The sequence below is a fragment of the Mus pahari genome, chromosome 18 (genome assembly GCF_900095145.1).
Source record: "Mus pahari chromosome 18, PAHARI_EIJ_v1.1, whole genome shotgun sequence".
Taxonomy (NCBI): Eukaryota; Metazoa; Chordata; class Mammalia; order Rodentia; family Muridae; genus Mus; species Mus pahari.
Window position 1 is genome coordinate 51,716,751 of NC_034607.1, and position 23,810 is coordinate 51,740,560.

General features: G+C 39.9%; 1 protein-coding gene across 3 annotated transcripts in view; it reads right to left on the reverse strand.

Moving 5' to 3' along the window:
• Srbd1 (S1 RNA binding domain 1) overlaps positions 1 to 23,810 on the reverse strand; it is a 166,911-nt gene that overhangs the window by 47,361 nt on the left and 95,740 nt on the right. For all 3 annotated transcript variants that reach the window (XM_021217891.2, XM_029531530.1, XM_029531531.1), the window contains exon 16: positions 20,412 to 20,494. In XM_021217891.2, coding sequence (XP_021073550.1) covers positions 20,412 to 20,494 — 83 coding nt within the window. The remainder of the gene's footprint in view (positions 1 to 20,411; positions 20,495 to 23,810) is intronic.

The window sequence follows — 23,810 nt, forward strand, 5'->3', positions numbered from 1 at the left end:
ACACACACACACACACAGATACACACACATGCAAGACAGAGAGAGGGGGAGATGGAAGGAGGGAGGGAGAGGGAAGGAGGGAGAGAGGAAGAGAGGGAGAGAAGGAAGGAGAGAGGGAGATGCTGTCAGTACACAGTAGAAAGGGGAAGAGAAGCCAGAAAGATCCTTTTATTTTAAATAAATTGATACACTACAGATTTTCCAAACAAAATCTCTTTGTATCATACTTCAATATTTTTTTCTCACTTGCTGGCAGCAATTAGGGAAGCCAGTTCATAGAGATGGTGACCCCTCCCAACACCAATTGAATGGCCAGTCTGTGCAGCAGAGCAGGCATCAATGCTAATTTTCTTTTATAGACATGAAACAAGACTGGTAGTTAAAAAGCACTGCCCTCCTGTATACATCCTATTAGGTCCTATTAGAATTATGAGTCCTGGAGTTAGCTGCTTTTATTTCTTTCCAAGACTTACAGAACCTTTTTGCACTGTATTTATATATTTAGTACACCTTATACTGGTGTCATTTAAAAACAAAATTAGAATCCCATCTCCAAATAAATACTATAAACTGTTGGAACCAAAATGTTTTGGTATGAAATGGCATAATTCAGAGACATTAGAATTTGTCCTTAATTTTTTAAGCTTAATTTTCTTTTCCACAAATATGATATTCTGTTGTATTGTACACACACACACACACAAACTGACAACATTTACAACAGTGATTTAATTTTAGTAGGTCCAGTCTAACTAACAAACTTATCAATTGGCCAAATCAGGATTCTTGGGTTTTACACATTGTAGGTACTTCAGAATTATTCTTGGACTTGTACAACAACAGAGCCCCTAAATCAGCATGTAATAATAGTTACAGTATTAAGTATGCACTATTGGTAAATATCACTAATCTTCCTTCTTTCCCAATGAGTCTCAATTACACCCACCATTCCAAAGAAATCTGAGCAAATGCATGTGATATCAACAGACATGTTTCTGAACACCGACACTTGCATTCTGACATGATGGTGTCACCCGAGGAACTTTTCACTTCCTACTGTCACATCCACAGACCTTCCTGTGTATTCAAACAGCTGTATGAGGTTACAAAGCTTGTTTTTAAGAAAAAGAAAACTGGTCCTGGTAGAGAGCGTGAGTTCGTTCCCAGTGTCACCCAAACACAGGCATTGCTTTTACTGGGTAATACAAATGAAAATGGCTAACGTGGCATAAACTGTATACTAGGCTTTAGTCAGAGTGTCTAAAGCTATCACACTAGGCATCCATCTGCAGTCCCTGTTTATGGGAATGAAATATGTAGTCATTTGAAGTTCACAATATGTATACTGTGTTTGTAATAACTGCAGATTTTACAAGCACATTATTCTTTCCATTAGGATTAAAACCTCACCAAATAGCAATTTGTGAAAGAATTCTAGCAGGGCCCAGAGCCCAGAACTCTGACCTCTGATGAGATACTTGGCAGCCACAAACTCTAGGTCTAGGCAAAACATCTGGTTTGAGTTAGACTTCCTGAAAAAACAGCCCCTGTACTGGGGAAACTGGTATTCACTCAGCTTTGTATACATACTTTGACTGACTTCCACATTGCTACGGGGGGAAAGAGGAAGAAGAAGAAAAGACTCCCCTAGATGCTTGTCAATCATGACCAAACTCCTTGGTGGCCCCACCAGAGTTAAGCACCTTTACTAGAGAGAATAATCTACTTCATTCCATATTACTCGTTATTTTCTGTATTACAGCACAGAGTCTACAATAGCGTTAAAGTAAACCCAATGTCATTATGAACAAGCAGTGCATTCCTGTAATTACCACAGGAGATGAGTCCATGCACAGACTCACCTTTAGTCTCCTGACACGAGCGGAGGGTGGAAGGCAACACTATTACACTTGAGAGCTCGGTAGAGTTCACAAGGACCAAGTTGTTATTTTTAAAATAGTTTCTTAACTAGTGTTCCTTTATCCTAACATTTATAAACTCAATGTTAGTGGTAAAGTTTGGGAAGAAATTCTACTTTGAAATTTTGATTTGTGAAAAAAAAAAATCAGAACTCAAAACTTGCTCTTCTAATATTATAGATGGAGGAAAAAAAGTTCTGGTTTAACCCAGAGACAGGGCATAATCTAAGGGTTTTCGTCCTCTCTTCTGCTACACAGCTTTAGGGGAGCAAATGTGGCAATGTGCCCACTGCAATGAACCAATCTCTAGTTTACTTCAGAGTCGTCAGAGGGCAGTTTTTAAACTGTCCCCCTTCTTACACGAATATGCAGTTTCTTGGAGATGTTTTTATACATTGGATGGAAGAGGATACCACGCACAAATGACGTTGCACAGACAGCAAAGCATATCTAGATGAGCTGGGTCCTACACCACAGGTCAGTGGGCTGCCTTGGCAAGCAAAAAACAGCAGGGCATTTCAGTGCAGTACTGTCTGCGTTGTTTTTGATTTGATTTAAGCATCTTAGTAAAAGTCGACATATCACATGATTTACTCCATTGTATCTGCATAGAATCCAGGTTATACAGGATATCATGGGAGCATGATGACCACGATGCAGGACTAGAGAGTCTCTTAATCTCAGTGCTGGTAAACTGCCATTTTATCTTCCTACGTATCGCTTGATTTAATTATTATTTTTGAGAGAAGTAAAAATATATTCAAATTCAGTCTTTAAAAAAAACAGCATGGCATAAAAGCAAATGAATAGTTGTGCAGTTTCTTTAAGTAAAAATTAACTTTTCCACTCAATGCCATTTGGAAGGAGTCCACTGAATAGTTACAATTTATACAACATCAATATTCTTCTCTAACAAGTGTTAAAAGCCTGCAAATCTCACTTTTACCATACTTCAGGGAGCAATTTAAGAGTGAGTATAATTATTTACACTCTGTTTCTGGACCGAAAAAATAAAATAAAAAAAGGTATAACTGACCAAAGCCAAATTCTGCACAAAGGTCCTGGGTATTTGCATGATAGTCACTTGTCTGTTGAGTGTCACAAACATTACAACTATTATTTACCAAGTCACAAAATTTGTGTCATCTTAACATTATAAAATTTTTAAAAATTATGTTTCTACTACAAAGTCTTAGTTCTTCTATTCTCAGCTAAGAATAAGTATGGTAATTTTCTTTCTTGAATGAATAATTTTTAAACAAACTTATTTTCCAGCTTTAGCTAAACATCTGTAGCTCAAATTCATCACCTCTAATTTCCACACTCTCGAGACCTGTTTATACACATAAACCCAGTATGTGCCTTAACTCACGATAAAACTAATATGGTTCTAAAATATAACCATTTCATCCAAAAAGCAAAGAGAGGCCAACGAGTCAAACACCTCTCAAAGTAAAAATGCTTATTAATACTTTCCCACTTCAAAATAAGACAAAGAAGCCTGTTCAGTTCAATTGAGAATAAAGGTGCTGCAGAAACAGTATAAAAAGTGCATGATGTAAAGCTTTGAGTCTTCACAGCCCTCAATGCCCACTTCAGTTCTATGCTAAAGGTACCTTAACAATGTGGCCATGCAGCCATGTGTACCTGGGTCACAGCACAAACATGCCTATGGCTTGACACTACTCCCATGTTACAGGAGTCTTCATCTTGTCTGTGGATGTAAAGAAGAAAGCCATACTACTAATTATGAAGACAGAAACTGAGTCGCTGGGATGAGGACGTCCTTGTTGCTTCCTTCCCTACAGAGAGTAGCAAGCAAACCATCTCCCTGGATGCACTGCACCTCCAGGGCACAGGGCAAAGAGCTGGACCGAACCCTGACAGAAAGAAAAACCAACAGCAGTGATTCTGGACTCTCACGCTATTTCTAGGTTGGAATTAAACAGTGAATTTTCTTTCCAAAAGACGTAAAGAGCAGACCACTGCTACCACACGACTTTCTAAAGCTACGGCCACAAAGGCACATTTATAAAATAAGCTCCCACTTGTTGAAATGTAACACTGCCTCCATCACCGGAGTTCACCTTAGTGACTTAAATAAATATAAACAGAGTTATAAACACTATATGTTTTATAGAGTTCCATGAACCAGGAAAAAAGTCACCTTAATAACCTCTGGCAAATGCAAAGGGAAGCTAAATTTGGTTTGCTCATGTTCTCTGAGTTCCCAGAATGTAAGCGGCAGTGTGTGCAACTTAACCCCATTAGCTGGAAGACGGTTACTAATTTCAGTTTCCATGCTGGCCTTTCTGGGAGAGGAGGGAAAGGAACTAAACAGAAGGCACAGAGAACCAGGAGAGCACAATCAAAATGGGAACGACTTCCTGCGTGTTTACGAGGCACCGCCCAGGTTTTAAGAAGCGCTTGCAGTCTGGAGATGCCTCAGTGGTTGAGTGCACTGGCTGCTCTTTCAGAGGACCAGGGTTCAATTCCCAGCAACCACGTGGCAGTTCACAACTGCCTGTAACGCCTGTTCCAAGGGATCTGATACCCTCACACAGACATACATGCAGGCAAAATGCCAATGCATATAAAATACAAGTAAATAAATTATTTTAAGAAGTACTTAAAAAAAAAAAAAAGAACAAAAAAAAAAACCCAAGAGTTTGCCAGAGATCTTTCTACGAGGTGAAGCTGGAGGTAGAGAGATCTTGAAAGCAACCTGTGTGGTAAACAGGTATGACAGGCAGCTACTTTAGGTAGCCAAAGTGCTGAGCATGTAGGTCTCTAGATTTGCATGCTCAGCAAAAGATGGTAAAACATTACTAAATACTGCACTGTATAATGCTGTTCTGGAAAATGTTTATTCAGAGCATACTAATGATTACTGTCATGTAAACAGCTTTTCAGAGATATATTGTTTTAGAGGTGTTAATATACTAGTGGAGATTCTGGAAAGTTTGAATATAATTTTCGAGTCATCACCTGGAGGACATCAACAACAACACCTATTTTAAATAAGCCCAATTTTTAAATAAGCCCAAATTATATTCAGTTGATTAAATTTTAATTTGTTTTCATTTAAGGTCTTCTAAACTTGAAGCCAACATGCTGAAGAAAAATATTAAACTACCTAGAACCCTGTGTCAACACATGATGCTACTGGGAATGGTAAGTGAATTAATTTTCCAAGGAAAATTAATTACTTATGACTTACAGTTGTAAAAGCAAACAACGTAACTCTGGATTAGGGCACATTCAATTTCTGTTTGTAGTAGTGATTAAATTAATTTCATATAATTCATGGTATGTAATGGAAAGCAGGGCAAATTGAAATTCTAGACAATGACTGACAGAGAAAATGTATATATTTATGAATCTGATTCAAAAATAAAAGCCATGGATGTTAATCAAAGGATAATAACCCAGTATTTCTTAATGGTCTGATAATAATGGATTTTTAGCACAGTTTTTGAGAAAGCATTACCAAACAATATGGAAAATGAAATAAAAAGGTGTAATAATATCCTGTGACTTCTCCTAGTGCCCTACTACTCCCCCACACAGGTCATAAGAGTCGGGATTTGCACATTTTTAATATATAACTGATTGATTTTTATCCACATAAACTTGGAACAGCTGAAATGAAATACAGCATTAAATGATTTGGGGATGAAGTTCTCAAAACTACAACTAAATTTTTTCCCCTGACACTTAAGCAGTAAAGTACTGTAACTGGCTCATCTGTGATTCATTTGCCTGAACTGCACCTGAGCGCTACTAAAGCAGCAGCCCAGGCTAAGGGAGTCCTGCCATCGGCCCAGCTTCGGGCAGAGACCACCTCACACCCCACCACCTCTCACTGCTGCACCATGGTGCTCAGTCTCTTGATCTGGATCCCCACATAGTGGTTTACAGCTAAGGTTTATGACACAGACTAAATGCCCATGTTAAATGTGATTAAAACAGTCTAAGAGCAGCTAAACGATATGCCGTTTTTGTGGCATCAAATCAGAATGGGTCAAACTGATAATGACCCCAAGCATCAGTCATCATCGAGGACCCTGTGGCAGCACTGAGGGCTAGTGCCCGTTAACAACTGGGATCATTTGGCTAGACAAGAAGAAGGATTTTGACAGATACTTTTAAAATAGAGTAAAATATTTTTACAACTTAGACTTTTAGAAAAGATATATGAAAGATACAGTATAAGCATGATGAAAATATACACTATAAAATATTTATTTCAAAAATTGATTTTCCACACATTTTAAACTAATACATTCCTTTTCCTACTCAGGCTCTCACAAGGAAAGTTGCTATTCACTGTCTCTTTTTAAAATACATTTTTATACTGAGAATATTTTTTAATTTATATAATACACCATTATGACCAGAGGGAGAATACTATGTCAATTATTTTTAACTTTGTTGAAATTTCAAATTTCAAAGCGAGCAACAAAGCAATCAGAGACACACTTAGAAAATAAAAGCAGACTGATCCTGCTGCATTGACAGGGGCATTTCCCAAGGCAGCCTCTGAGAAGCACGTCTAGTCTAGAGATGTGATGGAAACATTTCTCTTATTCTTCAGGAGGATTAAGTGGAGCAGCAGCAGCTCACCTTTCCTGCTCTGTTTCCTGGAGCACAGAGCTTCCTCATTTCTAATGGGACTGACTCTCGGCAGTGCAGAGTGAGGAGTATTTACACAAAGGCCTGAAAACATCTACAGCAAGAGGCACACTCAGGTCCTTCCAGATGGGAGAGCTACCCTGAAGGCTGAACCATCACTGCAGAAGCACAACTTTGATTTAGCTTCTTTTCCTTTCATTCCTGGCTTCAGCACTGGTGAAGTGAACACCAACAGTGTCCTAGGGAAGAATGTCAAGAGGACAGCGGGCCAGCAACGATGGCCTTTGGGATCAGAACAAGCTTTTCTAGCGTCTGCTTATGTGCAGACTACAGTCGTGTAAGGAAGAAGAAAACAATGCCTTTCAGTAACGGGTCCTCAAGAAAGTAAGCACTGCACCGAGGAGAAAACATGCATGAAAAGCCACTGCTGCATGCCCTTCAGTTCAAAATGTACCTCGGAAGTTTCTTCAGGCATCTTTCTTTTATTACAATCCACATTCATATTTCAGTAGGATGACTACAGGAGAATCACTAATTTTATCTAAACAATGACGTTTGGCAAACATTATGATACCGACTATAAACTTCCAACAAGTCTCAAACACAAAAGAGCTGGTAATTCCATGATTAGAAACAGCTTGATTGTGAGAGGAAAGGCAGCTGTCAACAAACAGCTGCTTTTTGTTGCCACCGCACAATCAGATCGTGAGGCCCAAAACTGTGGAGATTGTTTCTGCTATATCTGCTGTGTTTGTCTTTAAGCGCTCTACACTCTTCTACCCCCACATCCAGAAGAGTGAGTCAACTTAAACACAGGACAGGAACCACAACAGAAGAATCAGATGCACACGTGAATCAGATAACATGTGAAGCACTGTAGACTTGGATAAGTCGGGAGTTAATCACTACCAGAAGTCTCATATGCATGCTCTGATTCGGCTCCAAACGCCTATCTCTCCTCTCCCCCTACAAGTGAGAGGCAGCTCAGGCCTCACTTCCTCATTCCTGGACTATGGTCATAGCGAGGCTACCACTCTGATTCTTTGTTCGTAAGTTTTGCCCACAGCTTCTTCTGTCCTCCTCCCTTTTGGCAGACAGGAATGAACATGTTTATGTGTGCCAGTATGACCTGAGTGAGCTTGACATTGAGTCTATGAATACCTGATAAGCTTAACATATGGATAAATATTTAGAGTAAAATGGACTTTAACAACAGCAACAAAAAGGCCAAAGAATTCTAAAGTACATGGAATTTATTTGACATCTCCTAAGCAACAAAAGCACATTCATACCTTAACCTTGAGGCACGGTCATGTCTACTTTTCTCTCTCTTTTTAAGTCTTCTAGAAAGCATGTGGGTATCCTTATTTTCCAACAAAGCATGAACAAGTAAAATCATTTCACCAAGGGGACACGGTAAAGGTAAAGCCACGGTGCCCCAGGCTACATTCTCTCCACTGAACCACACTGAAACAATGATGGTGCCCTAAGAATGTTTATACAATGTAAGTTTAAGAGAGGCCCTGTCTATGTCAGACTACTAGCCCTCAGGTAATCTGTGATTAAACACACCCTGAAGTACAGCTATTCAACTGCAAAGATTGACATAGGTCAATGAACATGGTTTTGTGCCCCGGATACAATAACTACCCAGGAATCTCTTACAAGCTTAATGATAAATACATCTCCCATAAAGTGTTTTCTTTTCCTGTTTCACTCTCAACTATAAGGTGACATTTACTTTAGGCTGTGCTCAGACAGCAGACTCAGGGGACTCCCTGTGTCACGCTGCCATCACTGGGCCTGGGTGCAGGTAATGCTGCTAACCTTTGTACAGATCCATACATTTGTATATTGAGAAACTAAAAAAGCTGCCTAAATTTATTAACTCTCATCTTTGTAAATTTCATGCTACAAATAATGGTTGGCTCACTTCTTAAAGGATGCCTGGCTGTATTTCAAACCACATAAAGGATGTGTAAGGAGGCCTGGAATGAGGGACTAGGGAACAAATGCCTCAGGAGCTACTTGGAGCCTATCAGAAACCAGTGCAGAGAGCACTTTGCAAGGTACACCAGCATCATCTGTGATGTCGGCCCTTCTCCAGGACCCAGGCTTTGGAAGTGGCTGTGATGATCTGTACTGAGTTGTGGTACCGAGAGGAGTAAAACTATCAGACTTTTAAAAACAACTCCCAAAAATAAATGTTAAATCTCAACCTTCTAAACTGTAGCAAAAACTATTAAGAAGAGAAGCCCTTTCACTAGGTTACATACTGTCCAAAACCAAAGCTTATTGGTCCAAACTGATTTTTCTCCTAGTGAGAAGACATAGGAGCTGGAGAGACCCAATCATTATGGCTCAAAGTTTGCCTACTCCCCAACTTCTTTTAAGATCAAGTTTCTGCCACAGCTGTAGCTGAAGTCGGTTGGCATGTGCAGGCACACTGTCACAGGACAGCCTGGCTGTGATGCCTGGGTAGCACCCACCCCAATGCCAGCACCCTTGCTATCCACACTCTGTTAGTCTTACTTCACAGAAACTGCTGCTGTCTCAGATATTAAATGCCTTCATTAGCTTGTCAATACAATGCCTGGCTGATTTCTAGCTTGTTTTTTTTCTTTTTTCATTTTTTTCTTTTGGTCTATAAATGAGTGGTACTGGGTAAATCTGGAAAATGAAAAAAAAGAGTCTTTCAAAAATCACCCTGGGAAGATGACCTATTTTCACTCACCTTCTAGTCAGGTTCACATCATAGATGATGCTGGATGTGGCTCAGCTCCAAGGAAAACAACCTTCATGGCTGGCCATTCAATGGTTGTTTATGAGTATACAACAGGAGCTTTATGTGCACTGTGAGCTTGTTAGACTCCCAGGTCCTCTCCTACCTCACTGTTGTCCACACACCTCTGTGTGGTGTGGTGCTCACAGCTCCTCCCACAACCACCCTCCAGCCACAAATAAACACCTGGGGGGGGGGCACACAGCCTCTTGCAGGAGACTTTTCCACAGTAGTATTTGTGTGAGGACACAGAAAAGGAGGGAGAAGACCTCAGATGTTGGACTTGCCCCTAACTCCTGTCTGATTCTACACAGTTATCCTCACTTATTGAAGCCTGGAGGAAGGTCTTCTGAGGTACCCCAGAGGTTTGGAAACTGTCACGGTATGCTACTCACTTTCCTAATGGCCTCACACATAGATTCTCAGCCCTACTTTCCCCTTGAGGTCATTGGCAAGGACTGTTCCGTTTAGACTCAGTAAGTGCCCACAATAAAATAAAGGAAAATTTCAAGTTTAAATTTAGACAAAAATATTAGAAAAAAAGGAGAGAACTGTTTTATAGATAAACTTCATGCTCTGGTGTTGAAAGTTAAGGTCCACAAATCAAACAGCAGCCGCGTCTGCAGAGCTGGGGTTTTCTAGCCCACTCTCAGTGAATCATGCTGCGGTTAGTTGAAAGTGCTGTTCACATAATAAATTAACCACCTCATTTCCTTCATCACCGAAACATACATAGCACCCCCATACAGATTTGTTTTAATAAAGGTAATAAAGCCAGCCCAGAGGTTATGCTGCTGTGACATAATCACGCCTCTGAGACTTAGAAACACTCACGTGTACATCATGCCTCGGAAAGTCGTTGCCCCTCCAACAAAATCTGGCTGTTCTCATACTCTGGGCCCATCTACTCCAAATAAATAATGAAACCTGGACACACCAGGAGAGACTTCTCTTTCAACTACACACTTGAAAGCATACACTTTTAAAAGTCAAACTATACAACAAACAACTAAGATACCTGATCTTATTTAAAAAAAAAAAAAAAAAGCATCTTATTATGGTTAACAGTCCCCTAAGATGTCAACCAAGTAGCAGTGTCACCCCAAATAAAGATGTGTTCTAAAATCAGTTGTTCAAAACGTCAGGCAACAGGTACTTTCCTCCTATGGACTTAGAGACAGTTCTGTACAATTCCCAGGAAATGAACTTTGTTGCTAGGTAATGGTATTAAATGCTGAGAATAGTAGAGAGGGAAAGAAAACTTTTATAAACTTGGACAGTCTTCTGGTCTTGATTTATTTTCTTCTCATTTGGATTCTGGTATTCTAGGAGTACCAGAAAGATACTGCAATGCAACTGTCCACAGCAAAAGACGGATTTGGTAGTGTTGCCTGCTGCCTGTGAGGATGAGCTCACACTGCAACTCAGCATGACTAGCTCTCCTGCACCACATCTCATTAGAATCACTTTGTAGACACAGGGTTCATGGTTCACCAGCACCTCCACACCTGAGTCCTTCCCACAGGAGCATGGATTTAATGTGAGCTGCCACTATGCTATTGATGATTCCTTTCCATGGATGTAAAATGTAAGGGAATTTCATGAGCATTATAATTACCAGTGCTCTTTTAAAGACCATGACTAATGAATGGCATTCTATTTATACAAATAAAGTTATCATCAATATTTCTCAATGTACCAGATATCATAAATTAAAAATATACAGTTTTAAATGCCCAGTACAAAATGGCCCTTTTAATATTTACACATTTTCTTTCTTTTCTCAGTCACTAATTAACTAGCTCAAATTTATAATCTTATAGCACTAGGGTTTTCAACCATCCCTTCATGGTGCTGGGAACTGAATTCAGGATATTCCACATGTGAGGCACACATACCACTACATCAACAGCCTCTCAACTTCTTTCCCCCTAATGTGAATATTGCAGATAGATTTTTTTTTTCCAAAGTTAAAAACTGCTTCCAAGATTCTCCATGTTGTGTTGTGCCAGTAATTTCAGACATAAGTATATCTCCAAACTCAGTAAAACAGAATATCTATATAAATACTCAAACTGAACATTTTTAGAGTAATCTTACAGCACCTTAGTCCATACATATTTGTCCATATCCAACCAATATGAGGTCTAGCATATTAAACACTGTCTTAGGGCTTATATCAAAGATCAAGTAGGAGAGCAGACAAACTTCTTCTGATAGTTTTGCTCTAAAGGAAAGGTCCTATTCTGACGACTGCCACTGGAACAAAGGAATTCCTGACAGAAAGGTATCAGGGACAAGTTAATAGAAATAGACTTGCTGAGCTCTGACACTGCAGCAGTATTTCTCCCCTCGGTCCTGGTAAACACCACTGCCCTGGAGACACATACACAGTTTAGAGGAGAGAAGCAAGAGAGGTGTGTGGACTGTGGTTCTGCCAACAGCAGCAAACCTTTCTCCCTCAGTCATTCTTTAAGACAAAAGAAAACAGAGGAGCCAGGTGGTGCACACCAGCTCTTTCCTGTCTCAGGCAGACTCTCGGTGGCTAACAACAGGGAAAACCACACCTTCTATAACTTTTCCACAGATCCCTTACTGGGCCTCCAGAGATTTGTCCCAATTGGGAACAATGAGGAAAATGAAGAAAAGACAGACAGACAGACAGACACAAAAAGCTGGGAATAAATGGTCTATGCTCTCAGATGGAGAAGCCTCACATCTTGAAGCTTAGCATATTTATTATTCAGACACGCACATATATATAAAGAGACGAGATTACTGGATATAGCTGAGCAACGACTGTCACATACAGACAGACCGGGAGACAGGTTACAGGACACAACTAGATCAAGGAAACAGGTTTGTCTAGTCTTGGTGGGGACAGTCCTGTTGGGATGAAGTTTTCAATCTATAAACACCTGGTAGGGGTGGGAAGCTATGGTGGACACTTCCTGCACACACTAGCAACATCCACACATGGACCAGAAGGGAATATTTTGCCATTTCTCTCTGTGTCTCCCTCCATCGTCCCGTGGGTCTGAGGTGAGGGACCTTGACACAGCTCATGTCAACAGCATGGGCTCACTCAGGACTTCACACGTTCAGGGCCTGGTTTGCACCCACAATTTTCAATTGCTGATTTTAACTGAAAATCACTCTAGGAAAACAGTATTATAGAGAATCTTCTGAAGATGTATATGATTTATCCAGATTACTGGATAAAGAGATTTAGTAGAGTTACTTTCTTAAAGGGTTAATTAGTATTGCCTTCATGTACTGGACATAAAGCATTGTTCTGACAAGGAGCCACAAGAATGTAGCTGTAGTCAGCACATGACCACCTCAGCTTTGGGACAAATCACATTTAGAACATGTAAACAAAGCTTTCAAGTGGCTAGACGCTACTATGAACTAAATCCAAAGACTTGCAGTCTCCAGTAGGGGAAAAGCCCCAATAAAGCTTAAAATCAGAAACTGCATCAGTGTTCCAGCGTATAAACACTATTTATGAAAGACTACAGCATGTCATCTTAGGAGTTTATTGCAAGTATTCAACAGAGTGAGTGTCAATGCTCAGGATGAAATGCTATAGCTGAGGCACCTCCATACCCACGCCCGAATCTACCCTCAACACTCCTGTGACAGTAAGCATTCACATGGAAAATGGTTTAAGCACCTCTGCAGCCAAAGAGCTGAGATAATCTCTCTCTCTCTCTCTCTCTCTCTCTCTCTCTCTCTCTCTCTCTCTCTCTCTCTCTCTNCTCTCTCTCTCTCTCTCTCTCTCTCTCTCTCTCTCTCTCTCTCTCTCTCTCTCTCTGTGTGTGTGTGTGTGTGTGTGTGTGTGTGTGTGTGTAAATGGCTGTGGATACAGCTCAGTGTTAGAATATTTTCCTAGCATGTGTACAACCCTGGGTTCAGTCCCTCTTACCAGCCATACCCACGAGCATCTCAGATCTCCATGTCCACTTCCTGACTCACTATTCCTCCCGGGACAGTGTCCCCTCACATGCTCAGCTTGCTCCTCTCCAACCTCCAACTTTTCCCTTCTCCAATTCACACTTGAAAATATTCTAGTTCTGAGCTTCTTTAAGATCTGTGACTCTGTCTCTCCGTGTTCCCTTCTCATTCAGCGAATCCCAGATCCACTGCTGATTTCCTTCTGTCGATGTGTCAAGTTACTCTTGTTACTGTCACGGTTGGCTTTTCCTCTGCATTAATCTTACATTTTGAAAATGCATTTGCCAACATATAAAATGTACATATTAATGAGGTATCCACACACACACACACACACATATACATACACACACACACACACACACACACTGTGCAACATTTTAAATCAGGTTAACAATATCTATCCCTTCACATATCAGTTCATCACGGTAAAAACCATCAAAAGCCCTGCTTCTGTACAACTGCTATTTATGGTCTCCCTCTCAACAACACCGCACCAGAATTTCTTCCTGTAAACCCTTCCCTCTTTCCATTTTGAACATGAAATATGAAAGGTATATCCTACGTTATTATCTCACTTTCTCTTTGTGATGTTTCATATAATACTGATGTTTGCTTCCTCAAATGCTTTACTTCCCTGACTGGATTCTCTGAATATCTGCTGTATTACAGACACCATAGCAGACATTTAAGACACTAGAAGTCTTATGAAAATCCTAATCTGATTCAGTAATGCTTGGTGGGCCCTGGGAGGTTTTGAGCAGGATGTCTTGCTATAATCTGGGAGCTTTTTAGAAACAGAATCTCACTGACCACCACAGATAACTGAAGTAGAGTGTGTACTTTAAGAACCTCCACGGGGGTATATAGCATATTCAAGATGAGAAGCATTAGAGACCAGGGCTACTAAACCTGAGCTGACAAAACAGGCTGGAAGGCTCTTCCCCCAAATTTCTTATTCTATAGACCTTGAAAGGATACAAGAATGTGCACTTTACACCAGTTCTATGACAATACTGAGCAACTTCTGGGATCCCACATGGCCTAGATACTAGTCACAAAAGCTCTGTTGCCATGTGAGGCCCAACCCAGAACAAGCAAAATAAAATCTCTGAGGAGTGTGGTCTAAACTGGATTATTTTTCTTTTTTAAGCTTTCCTGCTCAACCTTAACATTCCTGATTCAGAGCACTCTGAAATCAGAGAGAGGGACACTGCAGGATGGGTAATCAGACACAGATGCCAGCCAGGCTGAAGATGTCTTCGCAGTCCTGTAATGAACAGTAGAGTCCAACAGTCTGTCTGGGCACAATCTCTACGGTTTCCAAGGAAGCAAAAGAAATAATATTTCATCATAAAATTTACAGAAGACTGTGTTTACAGTAAACATTTTCTCAAGGCATTATCAAAGCAAGCCCTAAAGACTACCCAACTCTGTACAAGATTCGGTCTCAAAGAAAAGTACCTGGCTTAGCATTCTGAAAACAAACATAACCTTAAATAGTAATTTTTTCATGTTTACTTTTTTCAGATTTTAGAAAAAAAAAATCCTCAATTCTCACACATTTAGACACAAACATATGAGAAATTAAAAACCAACTGAAAGACAATGTTCCCAAGTTAGGGCATGTTTAGCATTTGACCCAACTTTCTGCATATTTTTAAAAGTATAAAATATTTAACAAATGCTTTGGAATACAGCTCAGTGAAAGAGACAGCTGTTCAGATTCCTGCTTCTCCCCGTCCTCGCTTCATTTAAAGCAGCCGTTATCTCAAGCACCCAAGTTTGTTTTCATATCTTTATACATGTATAGCCAAAAGTGGCTGTGCTGTTTCAGTCTAGCTTTCTGCCAGCTATATGCGCCTCTGTACACTTCACCTTTTTCTCTCCCCCTCTCTATTATCTCCCGTAAGGTAGCTCTCAGTGCACACAACAGTGAACAGTATAAGAATATTACACTAGTTTTTCTTCCTGTTTTCTAGACAAGGAACAGACATCTGTACATCTTCACTGCTAGAAACAGTGTCTCCAGAAACTTCTTGTCCCTGATTCTTTGCATCAATATGAGGTGATTTTTCTAGGCTCTGCACTTATAGCAACAAAACTACTGGGTTGGCGTCTCTATCTCCAACTTTACTGGTTTCTAATTGCTAAGAGGCTGTGCTGATCTACACACCTATGAGGAATGTGCGGGATCACCAGTGTTCTCCCTGTATGTGACCTGTCTAATTGCGTTCTAACCCAGAGAACATTTTAGACTCAAACGTAGTGTAATCTTTCCCTTTATGGTCACCTTTTATTGTAATGTGTAGTAAGTTTTTCAGTGCTCATGTTAACATGTTAATGCTCATTTTTAAGCACTGAAAATATCTTAAAGTTCTATTATCTCATAATGGATTTTGATGTTAATACAAAAATCCATTATGAGATAATAGAACTTTAAGATATTTTGTTACAATATTTTGTTACATAAAAATCAGAAGATGTAAAGTAGAAAAATGACATAATTCTTGTTTCACTACTGAAGCTAATGACATGCAAGGGAAAATAACAGAGAAGTTAGATATGTCACTATTAACTCAATGCATTACTTATAAAAGGCTCTTCAAATAACACCAACAATTTATACCAGGGTATGGGGCATGCATCCATTGTCAGACAAAAAGTGAAGCTACTATTTCAGTGTAGAAAGCTCAATATAACCAGGTATAAGAAAACTATTCAGGAGATACATTTAATACTGATAATTTGAGTAATAATTAACAAAATACTAACATCTGAGTTTAGTTTACAGTGTTTTTCATGGTCAATTACTTGTTTACATTCAGTTAAGTTATAGATGAAGAAACCTCTGAACTCCAGGCTCTTTGAATGTCTCTGGAAACTCTGAAAGCAGAGATTCAATACAGTTAAGGGTGAGACTGCAGAATCATTTTGGCTGGAAATTTACCCACTTGGTTAGGTTTCTGGTGCTGTGATAAAGGCCATGACCAAAAGCAACTGGGGAACGGGAGTGTTTATGTGGCTTAGAAGTTACAGTCCATTATTAGGGAAGCAAGGCAGGCTCCTGGAGGCAGGAACTGAAGCAGAGACCATGGAGGAATGCTGTTTATTGGCTTCTCCTCATGGCTCACTGAGTCTGCTTTCTTATAGAACCCAGGACCACCTGCCCAGTGGTGGCCCTGCCTCAGTAAGCTGGGCCTTCCAACATCAACTTGTCTACAGTCCAGTCTGATGGAGGCATTTTCTCAATTGAAGTTTCTCTTCCGAGATAGCTCTAGATTTGTGTCAAGCAGACAAACACCAGTCAGCGCAGTGGCTAGACCCTCATTTGGAAAGTTCTCCATCTCACATTTGCCTTAGTGAATATGCTAATGATGATAGTAATGAACTAAGCAAGTCACCCAGATAACTATGGCCAGCTCAGAAGTCTCACTCTATAGTGACGCATTACTCAGCAGCTCAAATGAGTTTTAAAAGATCTAAGCAAGGCGAGCATGGTGGCACACTCCTTAATCCCAGTACTTGGGAGGCAGAGGCAGGCGGATTTCTGAGTTCGAGGTCAGCCTGGTCTACAAAATGAGTTCCAGGACAGCCAGGGCTAGACGGAGAAACTCTGTCTCGGAAAAAAAAAAAAAAAAATCTAAGCAATAATACAAAAGTAAGCAGGCTCACCTTTATGACCTAACCATTCCTGTACCCCTTGCAGGTTGCAAAAGGGTTCTACCCACCCAGTACTTTGACCAGGAAGTACTTTCACTTTTGTTTGGTTCTGATTTACTTGTCTGTTTTTATGCAGGGATTATTCCATGGAGGAGGAGAGGAGAAGATAAAAATTGCTACCTGCCAGGTTCTGGCAAGGCGACTTTCCCTTTACAATGACTCCTGCTATCCCCAGCACTGAGGAGTAAGGATGGTCTGGGTACACAGTCCACTAAGGGTTCCACCACCTCATTCTGTAATATCAGCAAATGATCTAACAGAGGCACAAAATGAGAAAAGAGGGTGTCTGAGTCTTTTCTATGTGACATAAGAACCATAAGACATAAGAGCCAGTACACCCATCACCTCAACTCAGGGCACCACAAGGCCAAATGAAGCCTTCAGCTTCACATCCCACAGCACCCAACCCATGCCCTGCGTCATCCTGCTTTTTTTCACCCCACACTATTTGCTTGGGAGCAACACCAACCCACTTTGCAACAACGTCTTTAGGGGTCGATCAGGGATATGCTGTCAGTTGACCACACTGGCTGCCTCGTTCTCCAGAAATAATGACAGGCATGTGTTTTTAAAATCAACTCTCCTCATTTTCTCAGACAAGAACTGGAGCACTGTCGAAAGGATTTTAGCTGCTATTACACCAATGGCATTTGAGTTTCCATTGAAGTTGTACTATAGTTTCTATAATTTCACTAACACCTTTAATTAATACAATTTCTTTAAACACCTTTAATTTTTCAGTCAACAATGTTTATCTAGCTTTTCTCTTGCTCTAAGTCAGGATGAAACTTAAATGAAACTTATATCAAAGTCACAAAGGGACCCCAACTAAAAAGAAAGTCAGTCCCACTATTGTTGTATTGTATAAAGACAATATTAAATGGTCTATAGGCTGGGATATAAATGAATAAATATGTAATTTATAATAAAATTTCAGAATATATATTCAGTATAGAAAATTGAAGATAAAAAAAAAAAAAGAAAAGAAAAGAAAATTGGGCTGGTGAAATGGCTCAGTGGGTAAGAACACTGACTGCTCTTCCAAAGGTCCTGAGTTCAAATCCCAGCAACCACATGGTGGTTCACAACCATCCGCAATGAGATCCGATGCCCTCTTCTGGTGTATCTGAAGACAACTACAGTGTACTTACATATAACAATAAATAAATCTTTAAAAAAAAAAAAAAAGAAAATTGAAGATCAAAGAAAATAAAAATTTCTCATCATATTCTGCCTGCCACAGTCTTCTTTAACAGAAATTCACAGCTACACTTTGAAATTCAGTTTACTTCTGTATTAACAACTTTATGTAATTTAAATAGATCATTTCAAAAATAATTTCTCTGTTAATAGACCTTCCTTAAGAACCTGATTTTGTTTGTTTGTTTGTTTTTGAGACAGGGTTTTGCTCTAGTACCCATGGAAACACTGCATTCTTATTCAGTCATCCCAGGGCCTGGAATATGGTCACTTGCAAGTGTATAGGGCTCAAAAACCTGCATTATTAATGGTGCCATGATATGGACAGGCTCTTTATATAGTGTATATAAATGTTTCAAATAAACCAACATGTAAATATATACAAACCAACAAGAAAAAAATCAAAGTTCTTAACAGTAAAATATATAATTGTTATACAATACATATGAATTTATGGCAAATAATTTTCCTAACCTATCAGCTGGCTTCACACTTTTGTGTTAACAAGTGACTTGCGTGTGGAGCTGTGCTACATGGTCTTTTTCCACGCTGCTTCTATTCTTGCTTCGTATCTTTCATCTTGTTTGGTCAGATTTTTATCACTGTGACAAAACACCTCAGCAAAACTATTTCAGGGAAGAAAGATTCATTTGGCCCAAGGTTCCAGAAATTTTATTACTTGACAGGAGAGAATGGTAGAGCAATGTGGTCCACCTCATGGTGGCCAGGAAGCAGGGAGAAGTTTGCCTTTCTTCCTTCATTCCTCTGTACTCTAGTCTGTTAGGTGATGTCACCCACAAAACAACCAACCAACCAAGACAAAACAAAACACCTCACACCCTTTCTCCTTATTAACCTTCTATAGACATATAGCAGTGTATATCAACAATCTCAAAGACATCTCTAAGCCCAACCAACACTAACCATCAGAAGACTATACAGAGTTAGTTCTACCACCAACAAGCATAAAATGCTAAGAGTCTCAGCTGAGTCTCAATGCATGGGACATCAGTCCAAACTCTGCCACTGCATGCTTCTAGGGAACAGCATTTTGGTTTTGTTTTACTGTCAAATGAGGGGGTAGAGTGGAATGATTTCTGGAGTTTCTCCCATTTCTGTTAATACAGATGCCATGACTTAATACTTAGAAAAAAAGTATAACACAGCACACTCAACCCCATGAAAATTAGAGTGGAAAATACTGTACTTTAGATCTAAAAAGCACTTTCCTGCCAGGGTTGGCTATATTTCCAACACTAAGAGACTGAGACAGGAGGATTTCCATGATTTTGAGGCCATCCTGGACTACATAATGCTTTCCAGGGAGCCTAGACTACAGTAAGACCCTCTACCAAAAACCAAACTATACAACAATAGCAACAACAAGGACTACATGGGAGGTAGGGAGGGACAAAGTCTTGCACACTGTCCATGCTGGGCTCAAACTTATGAACTCAAGGAATCATCTTGCTTCAGCCTCATGAATAGCTAGGAGTTCAAGTGAATATCACATGCACAGATTAGTCAAGAATTACTACAAAAAGGAGAATTCTTTTGACAGAGCTTTCAGGACTCTATATCCCACACACTTTATGTACCTCTCTTTGCCAAGGTTCACTGCTATCCTCAATCATTCAGTACATGCCTACAACCTCAAGAATTGGAAATACAGTACCAACAAAAACCATAACGAAGATGGCAATGCATCAACAACTACAAGACTTTAAACTGCTCTGGGTAAAATCCAAACCTAATAATGACCAAATAGAAGTGAAGGCAGAAAAGGTCAAAGTAAATTCCAGAGGTTCCTGGGAGGTCAGTAACAATCGAGTTCATTCTGGTTTAAACAAAGAGTCACATGCTCAGTGGTCCACACTCCTTCCATTTTTTTTATAACAGAGTGGAAAAGACCAGCTCTCCAAATCAAGTACCTAGTTGTACCTAATGTTCATGCACCATTACACCTGGACTAATGTTTTCAAAGTCTTAAATCTGACTATAGCCAACTTAAAAACTTAATCAAAATAATTAAGACAAGAAAAAGCAAGAAGAAATCTCTCTTTCCCTGACAGCTTGAAACTGTATAGGCTTTGAAAAGGGAAATCTACATCCAGTAATGGCTAAGTACAATGTCAGGTTCAAGCATACTCTTTGTATTGATGGGTTTCAAAATTAAACGATCCACATTGCTTTACCTGATACATTCCAACTCCAATGTGCTTCGGGTCAAATTTCACTAGCTCAGCTAATGGATCTTGAACACGCCTTGCTATGGAAACTGAAAAACAGAATCAGAAAACAAGTACGATTTTGTGAAAGCGGCACTCTGAGGATTGCTTAGGTTAGTCCCTCGTGATACAGACTCTTAACCCAACCCTCTAGTGCCCACCTCCAAAGACACTACAATTTAATTAAGTTTCAAAGTTATTTTTCTCCATGGAAAAAGGAATGAATGCAGATTTCAGACTTAATTATGTGAGCATACATGTATATACATATACGTATGTGTGTGTGTGTGTGTGTGTGTATATATATATATATATGCTAGGCATCATTTATTGTTTTTGAGACAAGGTCTCCTTCTGTGGCCTCGGCTGGCCTGGAACTTACTATGTGGCCATGATAATTCCCCTGCCTCAGCCTCCTGAGAGCTGAGTTAACAGACATGAGCCACCACACCTGACTAAGACTCCTGGGCATTATTAAGACATACATGGAAAAGACAATTGATTCAGAAAAAATAAATAAAACATCTTACTCCTAGACTCATAAAACTATCTGTTTATTTTTTAAGAAAGGCATAAGTGGAGTGCCTCAAGCTTTAAAGAGTATAGAAAGATTTGTTTCAAATAATCTTGCATTGTAACCATCACTATGACATATCTAATATTCTTAATAAAACTAGAACATGGTAATCATGAGTAGACATTAGTGTATTACAGGCAACCAGGTTATGCTGGCAAGAGAATCCACTTGAGAGGTTTAGATGTGACTATAGGTGTGCTCTGGAATCTACCTACTGGCTCTGATCACAACCTTTCCTCCCCACTACAATTCGGGATCAAGAAACTTGGAAGTATGGAAACCTACTACTGTAGAAGCTTCCTATAATACATATGTATAAGAAAGGAGTCTAAATGGGGTAGCCAAATAATAGGGGAGACAGTGCCTCACAAGACATGCTACCAAGTATAACATCCAATGCCAGAAATGGGTTATATGTTGTTGAATTACTGGCCAAAGGGGTCCCATGAAAACTCCATACATCACAGGCAATTGCCAAGGTTGCTGGCTACCCTCCACAACTTGATAGTAAGGTCCTATTGCTGAAAACTACACGTATGCATGTCATCTAATGTGGAGACATTCTAGTTATGTGTAACTAGAAGCTTGTCCCCTACTGACGATTGCTCATGGCACTGGAAGGCACCTTACATGTTACTAGACGAGAAAGGTAATAATATCTCTCAGCGACAAGCCCTGCAACCTCAAACAGTGACCTGACTGTAAGATGTACTAGTGTAATGGCAGCATCCTGTAATGGTACATAAGTGTGATGGTGGCATTGTGTCATGGTGGCATACATGTGGTGGTGACATCATGTATGGTGGCATTGGTGGCATAAGTATGATGGTGACATTGTGTCATGGTGGCATAAGTATGATGGTGATATCATGTGATGGTGGCATAAGTCTGGTGGTATAGTGTGATGGTGACATCATGTCATGGTGGCATAAGTATAATGGTGACATCGTGTAATAGTAACATAAGTGTGGTAGTGACATTGTGTCATGGGGGCATAAGTGTGCTGGTGACATCGTATAATTGTAATATAAGTGTCACAGTGGCATAAGTATGATGAGAGTAACCAACCACTTTATCTTTGAATTTAAAGCCTACTCCATGACATCGATCCCATACTTGAAACTGCTGAAATGGCCAAGAATCTGAGATAGGTCATGGGCCCTGGGAGATAACCCACTATGCTATTCTGCTAAAAGAACATAGTAATAAAATGACTCCTATTGACATACTCCTATACCCATAGATCAGAGAATCTTCTTTTAGCAGTACATGGGCACCAACAGAGACCCACAATTGGACAATATGCAGACAATGAGAGACAATGGAGCACTCAGTCCTAAAAAGGATGGCTTCATCAAAACCCTCACCAGCCTTGAGAGGAACATTTCTTCTTATGTCCTAAGGAAAAAACAGGTTCCAGGCTTTGGGACTTTCATTTCTAAAAAATAGTTAGGATCCTAAAATTTACAAGTAAGCCAAATTATTGCCCCCAAAACTCTAGTAGGCAGTAGTTTTTAAACTTTGTCTTATTATTCAACAATATTAAAAAGAAGTGTTGTAATGGTTTGAATGAAAACTGTACCCATACATTCATAGAGAGAGGCACTATTGGGAGGTGTGGCCTTGTTGGAGGAAGTGTGTCACTAGGGTTGAGTTTTGGGATTTTCAGAGGTCCAAGCCAGGTCCAGTGCCTCTCTATTCCTGCTGCTTGCTTATCCGGATGTAGAACTTGCAACTACCCCTCCAGCGCTATCTGTACCTAACAAATGCTTCCAACCATGATGATAATGAATTACACCTCTGAACAATAAGCCAGCCCCGATTAAAAGAGTTGCTGTGGTCATGATGTCTCTTCTCAGCAATAAACCACAAAGACAAGTATTTCTTTTTAAATCTAACATTCATGTTATTACCTTCCCTCTGACCAGAAAGTGTCCTAGCCAGATTTATTTTTTGTCGTTGTTAATACAACACCTCCACTAGAGTCCTGTAAGCAAATCTTTAAGGCATTTCTGGATGTGAGAAGGCCCAGCTCAATGGTAATGGTGCCCAGCCAGGCGGTCCTGGTTTCTATAAGAAAGCAGACTGAGGAAGCCATGTGGAACAAGCCCATTAGCAGCATGCTTCTATGGCCTCTGCATCAGCTCCTGCCTCTAGGTTCCTGCCTCAGCTTCTCTTGATGATGAGCTGTAACCTGTGAGCCAAATAAAGCCTTCCCTCCCCAAGGAGGATCATGGTGCTTTATCTCAGCAATAGAAACCTAACTAGGATAGAGGGACACAGGAAATTAATCTCTACGTCATAATTTGAATACTCAGAGCAAGTAGACTGTAATCTTGACCTTCTGATAAAAAACTGCTAATTTGAACAAGAAGCTGACAATTGCAGAGACCTGATAAACTGTTTTTACAGCTTAACTGTGATGATGATGGTAGCTACTCAACCAAGATAAGTTTGTTAAAATTCATAGATAATGTTTCTTCTGTCTCTAAGCTAGTTCTGGAGCTGCTTGGGAGGCTGCAGCAGAAGGAACGTAAGTTCCAAGGTGCTGAGACCTTGTCTAAGATAAAGGTAACATATCTGTGTTGCATGCGCATACCCCTCAAATGATGAAAATGGTTTTATTATTCCGAGAAATTGAACTTTTCATTTTTCTCATCTGTATCATTTCTATTTCCTCCAAGCAACTTCTTGATCTCACTATGTTCTCACAAGGTCTTTAATAATGCAGGACTTTGGCACAGGAGGGGACCTATGATTACCCTCTAGTTACTCAAAGGCAAAGGGTT